Source organism: Staurois parvus, unplaced genomic scaffold (genome assembly GCF_062004578.1).
Source record: "Staurois parvus isolate SC_StPar_1 unplaced genomic scaffold, SC_StPar_1.0 ptg000022l, whole genome shotgun sequence".
Lineage (NCBI taxonomy): Eukaryota > Metazoa > Chordata > Amphibia > Anura > Ranidae > Staurois > Staurois parvus.
The window spans coordinates 1411600-1427191 of record NW_028317818.1 but is presented as its reverse complement, the minus strand read 5'-3'; the positions used below and the strand labels follow the sequence as shown (position 1 = coordinate 1427191).

The 15592-nt window shown below is 41.2% G+C and overlaps 1 protein-coding gene across 2 annotated transcripts in view; it reads right to left on the bottom strand.

Annotated features, from left to right (window-relative positions):
- The window catches only part of LOC149472142 (forkhead box protein K1-like), a 165156-nt gene extending 149877 nt beyond the window's left edge, over nucleotides 1-15279 (bottom strand). The window contains exon 1 of one of the 2 annotated variants that reach the window (XM_089691603.1): nucleotides 14852-15279. In XM_089691603.1, the coding sequence (XP_089547729.1) occupies nucleotides 14852-15219 (368 nt within the window). In that variant the 5' untranslated portion in view covers nucleotides 15220-15279. The remainder of the gene's footprint in view (nucleotides 1-14851) is intronic. The other variant, XM_089691607.1, reaches the window with a different exon arrangement.
- Nucleotides 15280-15592: the final 313 nt, after the last annotated feature.

The window sequence follows — 15592 nt, the reverse complement described above, 5'->3', positions numbered from 1 at the left end:
GTGCAGTGGAAGAAAAATGATAAATGGTTTTGAACTATTTTTAACAAATAAATATGTGAAAAGCGTGGCGTGCATTTGTATTCAGCCCCCACAAGTCAATATTTTGTAGAACCACCTTTCGTTGCAATTACAGCTGCAAGTCTTTTTGGGGATGTCTCTTCCAGCTTTACACATCTAGAGAGTGAAATTGGTGTCCATTCGTATTCGCAAAATAGCTCAAGCTCTGTCAGATTGGATGGAGAGCATCATTCACAGCAATTTTCAAGTCTTGCAACAGATTCTTAATTGGCTTTAGAGGTATGACCTTTGACCGGGCCATTCTAACACATGAATATGCTTTGATCTAAACCATTGCATTGGATTGGGGGGGGGGAGCATGAACATGGCGCCGTGAGCAGCGTGAGCTCTGTGCGCCTGACAAGCTGAATGTGCAGTTCTGCAGCTTTACAGCCAAAGCCTAACATGCCGCTCCATATACTGAAAGCATAAGCCTACCGTGAGCCGGGCGGGAGCAAAGTGGAGATGAGAGCCTTGACAGCAACGGGACCGGGTGCCGAGCTGGGCTTGGAGGTAGTGATCCAGTCCAATGTCCCTGGGAGAGGCGGCAGAGCGGTGAGGATCAGCAGTGGTCGGGAGCAGGAGGCGGCGATGGGGACAGTGAAAGCGTCCCTGTGACTTCCATGTGACAAACCATGTGACAGCCCATGTGACTATAGGCGGCAATTTTGAAAAAGTGACAGGCAGTTTTAAAATCTGGGAAGAGTACTGTGGCTTTATAGCTGAAGAAAGGCAGAATTTAGAAAAGGAGTTATTAAAGACCTGGCTAGAACCTTTTGGTAGACCCTGAGACACCCCAGAAATTAAAGGAACAGAGACTTTTTATTAATTTCTTTCACCTAATTTCTAATTCTATCAGGAGCCGGACAAGGTGGCAACAGCTGAGATGGCGTGCACCCTATGAAGAGGACACCCAGATCGAGCGATATGAAAGGGGTCAGTAAGTTGCCGTGAGCAACGGCAGGTCTTTCTCTATTGTGAATCACCTACTGTTAATGATATAGTCTAATTATACTCCTGAATATTTAGAGGCGTAAGTACTGTATTTGGGGGGTGCTCAGCAATTCTCAGTGGCGGTAGTACCAGATAAATCACTCCTGCCCCCAAATTATTTATAGGAGGGAAAGCCTCTTAGGGGGATGGATAATCTAGCAGATGTGTGTTTCAACAATCTCAGTGGCAAAACACAAGAAGATGAGCAGTAAAGCCACCAAAGGGGGGGGGGTATAAAAAATGAAATGGCGGCAATACGTAATGATCTGGGTCAATATTGACACGAGTGGAAGAGGTAGAGGGGAAAATGGAGATACAGGAGCTCTGGATCCCTGACTTTGAGACGCAGATAAAAAAAATGCAAGGAGAACACAGAAAGTTTGTTTTTAAAATAGAGGATCAAGAAAATAGGGAAAGAAGAAACACTTTAAGGATCCGCGGCTTGCCAGAAGAGTTACATGGAGAACAACTGGAAGATAAAATAAAGTACTTAACCCTTGGCTAGATAGATCTCCAACAGAACATCTTAAAATTGAGAGAATTCATAGGATAAGGAGACCGCAAGGAGTATCAGCTGAATTTCCTAGAGACGCGATTGTCCGTTTCCACAATTATGAGGATAGAGAAAAAATTTGGAAAAATATCAGAGAGACCCCTGAAATAAAATATGGAGACAAAAACATACAAAATATTCGCTGACATTTCATCGGAGGCATTAGCTAGGAGGAGATCATTGAAACTGCTACTGGAGCAGATGAAGGAGTAATATCCGTTATAACTGGGGGTTCCCTGCCTGCCTGATAGGTTGAAGAGACGGGAAATTAGCAAGACTGAGATTCCCAGAAGAACTCAGTGACTTTTGTAGAAAATTAGATTTACAGGAAATGGACATTGTGGGGTGGTCAGAGGGGTCTACTGAATATTTAAGGCCAGGGAAGGAAAGATGGCAGACGGTAAAAAAAGGGGGATTTAAGGTAAGGTGGGAGGGAGTTGGGGGAGGAGGGGTAATGGGTCGCTATAGGGGGAAAAAGAAGAACGTCCATATCCTAAACTGTATGCATTGGTATTCCCTCAAAAAAAAAAGTCAGCAGACCAATGAAAATACAATTGAAATGAGTTTGAATAAATTTATGACATATAATGTGAAAGGGCTGAACTCCCCAACAAAAAGACACAAGATACCTAGAGAAATCCAGCAATATGCCATAGAATTAGTATTTCTCCAAGAAACACATTGAACCCGAGACACAAACATCAGATTATATTCAAAATTTTTTACAGAGTGATACTATGCTGACTCACCAAAGGGGTGCCAATTGGGTTCTCAAAAAAAGGTAAATTTTTCCCTGGAAGGTAGAATGGAAGATCCAGAGGGTCGATTCCTATTTTTCAGGGGAAAGTTTCAGGGTTTGAAATTTACATTAGCTAATATATATTGCCCAAACAAAAATCCAGTAATATTCCTAGAGTGTAGGTTAAAGAAACTCTCTGAATTTAAAAATGGAAGTTTGGTTGTGGCAGGAGGTTTTAATATGTATCTAGATCCTTGACTGGATGCATTGTGCACAGAGAGAGGAGGGCAGGAAGTTGAAATTATTGAAGAGAATATTATATAAACATCAATTGGCGGACATGTGGAGAGTTAAACATCCAAAAGAAAGAGACTATACCTTCTGCTCTCGTGTACATGGCTCATATTCGAGACTGGACTATATAATGACCATGTGACCAATCACAGCAGGTCACATGACAGTTGTATACAATGGATGGCTTCATTCATGATGCCATCCATTGTATACTAGTGCCTAGCTGTGAATGGTCACAGCTAATCACATGCACATGTCATGTGATTAGCTGTGACCAAATTACAGCTAAGCACAAAAAAAAAAAAAAAAAAAAAAAAAAAAACTGAATGAATCGATTTCATTCAGGTAAATGCTTGCTTAAGTAATTCTTTGCTATAAGCAAATTGTGTAAAAAAAAAAAAAATACTGATCACTTCCCCAAAGTAGTACAATGTTACTATGGTAACATTGTACTACTTTGGTCATAGTAAAATATGAAAAAAAAATCTTAAAAAAATAAAAAAAAATTTAATAAAAAATTAAATATAATAAAAAAATAAAAAAAATATATATATATTTTTTTTTCTCTCATACTGTCACCAGTCAGTGTCCCTGTTAACCGCCATGCCAGTTATATGATGATGCTGTACTGCACTGGTGACAGTATGTAAAAAAAAAAAAAAAAATAGTGAAAATAGTTTTCATTTTTTCATTTTCCGAAAAATGACAAAAAAATACAACTTCAAAAAAAACTTGCCATGCCTCTTATGAAGTACGTCGGACTGCCTACTCTGCAAAAAGGGGTCATTTGGGGGATATCTGTACTGTTCTGACATTCTTGGACCTCAAAAAATTAGATTGGCTGTCAGTACTTCAGGATTGATCAATATTCAGATCTATACAATAGTTTGTGAACTCTATAACTTTCCTACAAACTAAAAAAATACATCCTAATTTGGGTTATTTTCACCAAAGACATGTAGCAGAATACATCTCGGCCTAAATTTATGAAGAACAATTATTTATATGTAAACTTTTATAACAGAAAAAGAAAAATGTGTTTTTTTTTCAAAATGTTTGGTCTTTTTTTGTTAATTTAGCAAAAAATGAAAACCCCAGCGGTGATTAAATACCACCAAAAGAAAGCTCTAGTTGTGTGAAGAAAATGATAAAATTTTAGTTTGGGTACAGTGTTGTATGACCGCGCAATTGTCATTCAAAGTGTGAGAGCGCTGAAACCTGAAAAATGGCCTGGGCAGGAAGGTGTAAAATTGCACGGTATTGAAACGGTTAAAGAACAAGAAATCCAAAAATTTCATAGAAAAAATTAGAGATGAAAAAGGGGAAATATTACACAGCACCTCTGATATCGCCAATAGGTTCCTATGATATTATAGTAAACTTTACAACGTGAGCTGTAGTGAAAAAAAGGAATGGGAAGAGGAAAAGAAAAGAATTAGGTAGAAATATCTAAGTGAGGTTGAGCTACCACGATTAGCGCAAAAAAAATTAGAGACCCATTGCGCCGGAAGAAGTTAACTTAGCCTTAAAAAATACAATGGGAGGTAAAAGCCCAGGACCGGATGGATACATAGTGGGATATTTTAAAAAATTTAGAGATCTTCTAATCCCGAAAATGTGTAGGTATATGAATGCACTTGGGGAGGAGTTGGAAATGAGAGAGGAGTCATTGCAAACTCATATAACGATTATTCTTAAAGAAGGAAAGGATAGCACGCAGTGCGCCAGTTATAGGCCTATATCGTTATTAAACACAGACACTAAATTATATGCTAAAGTGTTGGCAGAGAGACTGAAGGACTTGATGCCGGAATGGGTACATTTAGACCAGGTGTGCTTTATACGGGGAAGAGAGGGTAGGGATAATGGTCTGAGATCCCTTATTCCATTACAAAGAGCCAAGAGAGAGAAAGTGCCAGCAATACTCTTTATCGATTGATGCCGAAAAGGCTTTTGATAGGGTTAATTGGGGATTTATGTTTGACACGTTGAAGACTATGGGAATAGGCCCTCAGATGTTAAAATGGATAAAAGGGTTGTACAATAACCCGTCAGCAGCAGTGAAGGTCAATGGATCACTATCGCAGTTTTTTTAGAATGCATAATGGTACTAGAGAGGGATGCCCTCTCTCCCCCTATCTGTTCGTATTGTCATTGGAACCTGTTCTGGTGAAAGAAAGTGTGTAGATATAGCGGGAATAAAGATAGGTGAACTGAAACATAAAATAGGCGCATATACAGATGATATGTTGTTCTATATAGTGAAACATAGAATAACGTTGCCTAATTTAATGAAAGTATTAAAACAGTATGGTGATATATCAAACTTGAAAATAAGCTTGGTAAAATCAGAAATATTAAATATCAATATACCAAGGTCAGGGAAATTGAGTCTGCAAAAAGAGTTCCCATTTATATGGAGGGAAAAGGAAATAGGATACCTGGGAGTAAAATTGACCCTCACAATAAAGGATATTTATCAGGCAAATTACATCCCCCTAATAAATGAAATAAAGGAAGAATTAACCATTAGCCGCCTGGCCAATAGCCGTTTGGCGGCCGGAAAAATGCTTTAGATTTCCGGGTGGACGTCATATGGCGTACTCCCAGGCATGTGCAGTTTGCACGCTTGCAGAGCCGCGCAGCGGCGCGATCTGTCACCTGCCGTGTACCTCAGACACTGCCAATAACAGATCTGAGTACCAACCCCTGTTGCCGGTACCATGTGACCTGCTGTGACCAATCACAGCAGGTCACATGACAGTTGTATACAATGGATGGCTTCATTCATGCCATCCACTGTATACTAGTGTCTAGCTGTGAATGGTCACAGCGATCACATGCACATGTCATGTGATTAGCTGTGGCCAAATCACAGCTAAGCACAAAAAAACAAAACAAAAAAAAAAAAACCCCTGAATGAATCGATGTCATTCAGGTAAATGCTTGCTTATAGCAAAGTAATTCTTTGCTATAAGCAAATTGTGTGAAAAAAAAATACTGATCACTTCCCCAAAGTAGAACAATGTTACTATGGTAACATTGTACTACTTTGGTCATAGTGAAATATGAAAAAAAATCTTAAAAAAAAAAAAAAGACCAAAAAAATTTATAAAAATCAAAAATAATAAAAAAAAAAAACAAAATATAATAATAGTAAATATATATATATTTATTCTTTTTTTCATACTGTCACCAGTCAGTGTCCCTGATCACCGCCATGCCAGTTATATGATGATGCTGTACTGCACTGGTGACAGTACGTAAAAAAAAAAAAAAAAAAAAAAAAAAAAAAATTGTGAAAATATTTTTTTTCATTTTTTCATTTTCCGAAAAAAAAGGGGTCATTTGGGGGATATCTGTACTGTTCTGACATTCTTGGACCTCAAGAAATTAGATTGGCTGTCAGTACTTCAGGATTGATCAATATTCAGATCCATACCATAGTTTGTGAACTCTATAACTTTCCTACAAACTAAAAAAATACATCCTAATTTGGGTTATTTTCACCAAAGACATGTAGCAGAAAACATCTTGGCCTAAACTTATGAAAAACAATTATTTATTTGCAAACTTTTATAACAGAAACAAAGAAAAACGTGGGTTTTTTTCAAAATTTTCGGTCTTTTTTTGTTAATTTAGCAAAAAATAAAAACCCCAGCGGTGATTAAATACCACCAAAAGAAAGCTCTAGTTGTGTGAAGAAAATTATAAAATTTTAGTTTGGGTACAATGTTGTATGACCGCGCAATTGTCATTCAAAGTGTGAGCGCTGAAACCTGAAAAATGGCCAGGGCAGGAAGGGGGTAAAAGTGCCCGGTATGGAAGCGGTTAAAAAGACTTTCAAAGGGAGGAGTTTCTTGGATAGGACGTATAAATTTGGTAAAGATGGTGATAATGCCAAAAATTTTATATAAGTTCCGCATGCTTCCGGTTCATCTCCCAGGATCGTTTTTTGGGATTATAAAGAAGATGATTACTAAATTTATATGGGTAAATAAGAAACCAAGAATTAGTTACGAAGTCCTAAGTAGAGAAAAAAGAAAAGGGGGCTTGGGCTTACCTAATGTAAGGAATTACTATTTAGCAGTAATCTTATCACGAATTGTGGATTGGACATTTAATTCACAAGGGAAAGGAATGGTGCAAATAGAAGGGATTTTAAGTAAGGCACAGTTAGAAAAGATTGTATGGATACCACATAATTTTCGCACATTAGATGATAATATTAGTTACTGACAAAGAAAGTTTTAAGTGTGTTGGATAGAATGCGTAGTCAAAAAGGATGGAAATATAATTCAATATTGATTCTTTTAGAGGGAACTGAATATTTCCCTCCGGGGAAGGATACGACTTCTGGGAAATGGTTAAAGACTAAGAATGAGCGTTTGAAGGATATATTGAATGAAGGGAAAATGCACACTTTTCAGAGTTTAAAAGAAAAAAAAGATTTACCATATTTGATGAGTGGAGGTATTATCAATTAAAACACTTTGTTTTAAGTCTCCCTCAACCATGGGTGATGTCGGAGGGTATGCATCCATTTGAAAAACTTTTAAATGAAAAAAATAACTCCAAAACATGCTACCTCTAGGATTTATAAGATCCTAATGGCAATAGAAGGAACTGATCCTCCAGGGTTCTTAAAAAAAAAAAAAAATGGGAAAAAGAGATTGGAACAGAACTGAGTGTACCGCAATGGAATAAAGTTTTTAAATTAACACATGAGGTGACAAACATGAGCACAGTAGAGATGAACTATGTCTTTCTAGATGGTATATTACACCTAACATAGCTCACAAACAACATGTAGATACATCACCTTTGTGTTGGAGGGGGTGCGGAGCAAGCGGTACAATGGCACATATATGGGGGGGGTTGTCCAAAAATACAAGATTACTGGGGAGATATAATTCAGGAGATATGTGGGATGATTGTTGAGAGAGATCCACGGAGTTGTTTATTCTATAACTTTGAGCCCTCACTCAAATGATATAAAAACAGGGTACTGTACCATTTAATTAGTGCGGCTAAAAGTCTGATCCCCAAGTTTTGTGAGGTCCCTGAAGCACCACAAATTAAAGAATGGATAAAAAAAAAATCTAAAATATTGATAGGATGGAGTAATTATGTCATATAGAGGAGGATAAAATGGAAAAATTCAGAAAAACGTGGTGTAGTTGGGTGAAATTTAAAACATCTGAAAATCAAATGGAAATGGTGGGTAAGGGAGGAGAAAATTAGAAACCAGGGGAGAGTTTTAATTTTGAGGAAGAGTAAGGTTGGAGAAATAGAGATAAGAAGAGAAATAAAAGAGGGCATAGATTAGGAAGAGGATGTGGACGGGGGAAAAGTGAACCTCCGCCCCAGTCTCAAGTTTTTTACAGACTCTAACAGTTCTTCTAAGATTGCCCTGTATTTGGCTCCATCCATCTTCCCATCAACTCTAACCAGTTTCCCTGTCCCCACGTTTCACGGTGGGGATGGTGTGTTCAGGGCGATGTGCAGTGTTAGTTTTCCGCCACACATAGCGTTTTGTTTTTAGGTCAAAAAGTTCAATGTTGTTCTCATCTGACTAGAGCACCTTCTTCCACATGTTTTCTGTGTCCCCCACAGTGCTTCTTGCAAACTGCAAATGGGACTTCTTATGGCTGTCTTTCAACAATGGCTTTCTTCTTGTTACTCTTCCATAAAGGCCAGATTTGTGGAGTACACGACTAATACACCGCGTTCCAAATTATTATGCAAATTCTATTTAAGTGTCACAAAGATTAAATATTTTGTTTTTCAGTTTAACTCATGGATGGCATTGTGTGTCAGGGCTCTTTTGATCACTGAAAACAATCACGGACACCTATGATAATTAGATTGGCCGGTGAGCCCAATTTAAGGAAAAACTACTAAAGGAGGGTGTTCCACATTATTAAGCAGAGCACCATTTTCAAGCAATATGGGGAAGAAAAAGGATCTCTCTGCTGCCGAAAAGAGTGAAATAGTTCAATGCCTTGGACGAGGTATGAAAACATTAGATATTTCACAAAAACGTAAGCGTGATCATCGCACTATTAAGAGATTTGCGGCTGATTCAGAGCACAGACGGGTTCGTGCAGATAAAGGCACACTGAGGAAGAATTCTGCCAGATCCATGCATCGGATCAAGAGAGCAGCTGCTAAAATACCATTACATAGCAGCAAACAGATATTTGAAGCTGCTGGTGCCTCTGGAGTCCCACGGACATCAAGGTGTAGAGTCCTCCAGAGTCTTGCAACTGTGCATAAACCTTCTATTCGGTCACCACTAACCAATGCTCACAAGAAGAAACGGCTGCATTGGGCAGAAAAATACATGAAGATTAATTTTCAAACAGTCCTGTTCAATGATGAGTGCCGTGCAACCCTGGATGGTCCAGATGGATAGAGTAGTGGATGGTTGGTGAACGGCCACCCTGTTGCAACAAGGCTGCAACGTCAGCAAGGCGGTGGGAGTCATGTTTTGGGCCGGAATCATGGGAACAGAGCTGGTCAGCCCCTTTAGGGTCCCCAAATGTGTAAAGATGACCTCTGCAAAGTAAGTGGAGTTTATGACTGACCACTTTCTTCCCTGGTACAGAAGGAAGAACTATGCTTTCCATAATAAAATCATCTTCATGCATGACAATGCACCATCTCATGCTGCAAAAAATACCTCTGCATCAATGGCTGCTATGGGGATAAAAGGAGAGAAATTCATGGTGTGGCCTCCATCCTCCCCTGACCTCAATCCTATTGAGAACCTTTGGAGCATCCTCAAGCAAAAGATCTATGAGGGTGGGAGGCAGTTTACATCCAAACAGCAGCTCTGGGAGGCTATTCTGACATCTTGCAAACAAATTCAAGCAGAAACTGTCCAAAAACTCACAAGTTCAATGGATGCAAGACTTGTGAAGCTGCTATCAAATAAGGGGTCCTATGTTACAATGTAACGTGACCTGTTAAAATGTTTAAAAAGTTAAAATGTTGTTAAAAGTTTGATTGATATAGCTTTTGATTTCAGTAAATATGCTGCAAACACAACAAATGACAATTTTCAGTTCTTTACAACCTATAAAGTGTTTTGAAACTTACTGTGTGTAATAATTTGGAACAGTGCATTGTAAGTTTTTTATGTTTAACAAAAATACTGTTATCATTAGGAGGTTTGTTCAATAAAATTGTACTCTTAATAGTTGATAACATGAGAATTATGCTGACTGTTATTTACATCAATTATTTAGGTAAATTAGAAAAATATCATTTGCATAATAATTTGGAACAGGGTGTAGTTGTCCTGTGGACAGATTATTCCACCTGAGCTGTGAATCTCTGCAACTCCTCTAGAGTTACCATGCGCCTCTTAGCTGCTCCCCCTAATTAATGCTCTCCTTGCCCGGCCTGTCAGTTTAGGTGGATAGCCATGTCTTGGTAGGTTTGCAGTTATGCCATACTCTTTCCATTTTCGGATGACGGATTGAACAGTGCTCTTTGAGATGTTTAAAGCTTGGGATAATTTTGTATAGCCTAACCCTGCTTTAAACTTCTCCACAACTTTATCCCTGACCTGTCTGGTGTGTTCCTTGGCCTTCGTAATGCTGTTTGTTCAGAAATGTTCTCTAACAAACCTCTGAGGGCTTCACAGTACAACTGTATTTATACTGAGATTAAATTACACAGAGGTGGACTAAAGTAAAGGGGGCTGAATACAAATGCATGCCACACTTTTCAGTTATTTGTAAAAAATTTTAAAAACATTTATCATTTTCCTTCCATTTCACAATTATGTGCCACTTTGTGTTGGTCTATCACATAAAATCCCAATAAAATACATTTATGTTTTTGGTTGTAATATGACAAAATGTGGAAAATTTCAAGGGGTATGAATACTTTTTAAAGGCACTGTATGTGTTACATGGTTGTGCATGGGTTAACTAACTGCCTACTGCTTTGCATTCAAAAACAGCAGTAGGGTGGGCAGGGTGGGCACAGTAGTCTAGAGTGCTGTTTTTAAACGGCACTGTTTACCATTTGAAGTATTAGATAGCACACATCATATGCAAAATATATGGAACCAATCAGAGTGATGGTCTCTTGTGGTCACAATATTAGCCAATTACAGAAGCCACAAATGTAAACAGTTTGCATGTTTACATTACAGAGCTCTCCCCTTCATCTCACAATGGTCATGAAAACTTTATGAGCTACCCAAAAAACGAAACCATTGCTCAAATCTTCATGCTGACTAGGGATACTGTAACTGTCATTCACTGAGGTGCAGCCCTTAGATCGGGAAACCTTGGTACTTCTGAAGAAAAGCAAAAACAGGGCGCACTCTCTTTGTGCATTACCGTGGTGAAATACGAGTTTATTACATAGAACACGTCTCCTGAAACGCATCAGTCTACCTCAGTAAGGTTCTCCCGTCACCTGGGACCGTCACCACTGACTCTTTATCTCTGTTTTAATCCCCTTTGGTTTGTGAGTATGCACTTTTATGCTTTTTAATAAACTCATGTTTCACCACGGTAATGCAGAGTGCGCCCTGTTTTTGCTTTTCTTCATGAAAACTTTATGAATAGCATTATCCTAGGGTTATAGCAGCACCAGATTCAAGGATTGGTGTTTCAATAAATTTTATTGTGGGATTGTTTAACTCTTGAACCCCCTTCTCTCCTGTAATCGTCTCTACATATTAACGCCTTCAACTCCTTTAACACATTAACCCCCTTATCTCCAGCCTCCCACGGTATCTGCCCTGTACATTAACCCCCGCACCATCTCCTCCCTTTTTGTATGACCTGTACATTACTGATGCGCTGTATCTAGTGCCACATTATCAAGCTTCATGTTTTAATCCCCTCAACATTATCATGGTTTTTCCTTTTTAAAAAAATTGGGGCAAAAATTAGATCACCTTGGGGTGTCTACTTTCTAAAAAGGGGTAATTTAATGAGTATTCGTACTGACCAGGTATTTTCATTTCATAGGCTTTGTAACAGAAAAAAGGGAAAATATTTTCCCAAATTTTTTTTTTTTTTTTAATATAGTAGAAAACAAAAGCTCTGTCAAAAAAAAAAAAGTATATAAAATTAATTACGGTACAGTGCTGCATGACTGAATAATTTTCAAACTGGCCTGATAATGAAGGGATATATACAAGCTAGTACTCAAGTGGGTAAAGAAGTATCCCCAGAAGTTTAAAAGTCTTGTTGATTCCTCCAAGAGGACTCAGTGCATATAGCACTTGGTCTCATTCAAAGTTGTCCAGGAGCTGCTGAGCAGTGCGCATGGTCAACTTGCCCTAGCACTATCCAAACAGGCTGAAGAAAGTAGACAGATCTATCATTTCCTCTGAATTATAGTACACAGAGGAGAGAGGGCACAGCACACAGTGCACACGGAGCCCTCAGATTCCACCTCCTCTGAACACTACCAGGATGAACATCTGCCCTCCAACTACTATGTAGTCTTGTGCCTCCTCTGCTGCCTTTATTATACTAAAAAGAAAAAAAAGGTACTGATCCCACAGCTGAGTCCAACCGCCCACCACCTGCTGTTCAGAGAAAACATATAACTGTTAGCTTGTGTCACCTTATATGCTTTTCAGAGAAGAGTACGGCTGTAACTGCCAGCTTGTGCTATGAATAAAAGTGATGAAGTGCAGCCCTGTCATTCACAGCACCACAAGCTGACAGTTACAAGTGTACTCTCTTCTGAAAAGCAGGATGTGGTGGGCGGGCTCAATTGTTGGATCAGTAGCTTTCTCCATTTAGTACAATAAAGGCATCAAAAATGCACAAGGCTTCACAAGAGATAAAATGAAAGTGAGGGGCATCTTCCATGCTGGCTGTATATCTCTCATAGGAATGCCCTTACTTTGAGCTTCAGCCAGCACTGACAGAAAATAAAAATGTTTTTTTTTCTAATGCGCTGCATAGATTTGAATGTGATTAAGTACTATGTGCACGGGATCCCCTGTGGGATTTGACAAGGCTTTTAAACTTCTAGGGATACTTCTCCTTTGAATCTGAACTCCAGGAAAAAGGAAGCAGTGCTGCCTGTGATTATGGACACAGGCAGCGCAGCTGGGAGTTAAGCCTGCACAAGTGCCCCAATAGCATGTGGCTTCCAATGGGGGCACTTGGAGAAAGCGGAGGCTGGAGGGCTGACAGGAGACCCGAAATTAGAAAGTTTGGGGTTCCTCTGCAATTCCATCGCACAGAGCAGGCAAGTATAAACCTCTTTGTTATTTAAAGTGGAAATAAGCCCTCCTATCTTTTTCAGCTAAGGAAGCTGCCATCTGAGCCTCTGTTTGATCTGCAACTGCCAAGATGCTGCACATGTGATCAGTTATGAATCCAGACATTTGACAGTTTAGTTGAGAGCACAAGCAAATGTGACAGTTACTTTCCCGGCATGTGCCAGGAATGTTACTCTTTTTTGGAACTGTTAAATTGATGTGTTTAATTTTGCTTAAAAAAAAAAAAAACGTTACTATCTTTTTAACCCGACATAGCCGGCAGAGAGGGTTGTACACACATGCCCCTCTGTCATGTACAGCAGACGGTACCACTGCTGAATGCAATCCATTCAAGTGAATAGGACTGCTGTAAAACCACATGCAATGGTGGTGCTGACTTTCTGGGATTAAAGAAGTATAGCCAAAGCTGTTTTGGCTATACTTCTCCTGTGGATCACAGGAGTGTAGTTTGTTCTGCACTCCTGTGACCCATTTTAGGCTGTTAGTGGGCTAAAGTCCAAGTCTGCTATCAGCTAACATCACAGAGCAGGCTCTGAAAAGATCCCTACCATATGGTCAGGATCCACTCAAAGCCCTAGCCTCTCATCGATCCGTCGCGAGCCTGTACCAGCCGATCCAGCTCCTCCACAGCCCAGCAATCCAGTGAGCCCTGGAGGAGCAGAGAGCCAATGGGGTTTATTACTACAGTTGGTCCACTTAGAATATCGTACACTTCTGCATAGAAACCAATCAGCTTCCAGGTTTTATTGCTAAAGCTTAACCTCTTCACGCCGGCCGAACGCAAATGTGCAGCGTCCACACATTTGCGTTCTATTAAAAAAGAACGTGCTGAGAGCGCGCTCCCTGTGCGCTCCCAGCACACACGTCCGGTACTCACGGAAAAGTCACGATATCCTCTTTCGATTGTGACCTTTCCCGATCATGTGATCGCCGTGACGGCGTGTCACGGCGGTCACATGACCCTAAACCATGCCCCCCGGGTTCTGAAACCCTTAAAGGGCCCGGAGGCATTGGCGCGAAGGGGTTAATTGAACAAGCTGAGGTTAGAAGCTGATTGGCTACCATGCACGGGTACACGAGATTTGAAGTGAACCAGCTTTAGTAAATAAACTACAATGAGTGACAGTCACGGCTATCTGCTCAGAGTGGAGGGGAGAACTGAGCAATCAGTGGTGTTTGATTGCTCAGTTCTCAGTGCAGGGCTGGTGTGGGGCATATGCAGCATCGGATCAATCCTGCATCCACTTGGGTAAATATAAGTTTTTTTTTGTTTACAGAAAGCCCTACTAGGAGTAGGAGGCATACTGTGTCCCAGATGCCTGTCAACCGCCCTCTGAAAAGCAATCCACCGTGGATCGCTTCTCAAAGAGGCAGCAAGGGCTGCTGCTAGTGTAAACAAACCCAGAGTGTTTGAAGAATGAGCAAATATTGGATGTTCTGTTGTATCAACAAGAAATGTGCTAGGACACGGCCAGCTCCGGCCTCGGTAGTCCCTGTCAGACACCTGATGGCCATGTATACGGATGTGTGGGGTACATGTGCGGAGCCACCAGCCTACAGGCCTCTATTAGAAGACTCCTGAGCAGGAGTAGTGAGGAAACCTCCATGTGCACAGGGCGGAAACACTCCATGCAGTGCACAGGCAGCATTCGTCCTCTGAGGTGGCACATGTTGTGTTACAGAGAGAAGGAAGGAAGAAGGCCGGGAACTGACTGAAATGTGACCAACTTGTTCTCTCACACAAGTTGGAGCGGAATTGTGAGCGCGACCGCTGAGGGAAGAAGTCCTGGGACTGACCCCCTCCGAGACAAAACTGAACCCCCCCAGAGAATAGACAGAGCTCCTCAGAGACAGACCTGGACCCCCCAGAAACAGGACAGAGCCCCTCGGAACTAGAGCCCCTCAAAGCAGAGCCCCTCCGCCCCTTCCCCCTCCGACTTACTGCCTGGAGAGCTGTAATGGGGGCGCCCCCCTCCTCTGGAAGGCCCCGTCCACGAAGACTCCGTTCTTGCCCAGACACCTCAGGTAGAAGTTCGGCTCCACAAAGTTCAGCTGGAGGTGTCGGCGGGAGATGAAGCTGGAGCGGCCCATGTTGACGTCCACCGAGCCCTGACTGGAATCCCGTCCGATGATGACTGACGGGGTCCTCATGAGGAACTCGAAGTCTCGGCCCTCCAGGCGGGCCAGCACGGGCCCTTCGCTCGGAGGGGCCCCCAGGTCGACAAGAGGACGTCGGCTCTGGACTGGGCTGCAGGGAGCTGAGCGCAGGGCCAGGAGGGCGATCACCCCCGAGTCCTCTGTAGCCTCCATGGCGGCCACACGGCGCCTTCCTCTCTGGGATTGTTTTGGTTGTTGAAAGTGAGTGAGAGCAGGCGGGTACTCGGGCGGAGCGGAGGGAGATGGACTGGCCGAGAGGAGGGGTGTGAGCTCAGCTCAGGTACAGGACACACTCCATGCCTGGGGCGACACTGGGCTCTACACTTCCCACCTAAACTACAACTTTGCAGACTAGAGCAGGGTTATAACCCCTGTCAAGTTTTTTTTTTTTTTTTTTTTTTTGTGTGTTTTTTATTTACAATCTTTGTCTCCATTGAGGAGATTTCCCTTCACTTCCTGCCCCACAGCCTCAACAGGAAGTGTGAGAGGTAAGGATGAGCTTAGGGCTGTACAGACACCAGTCTAA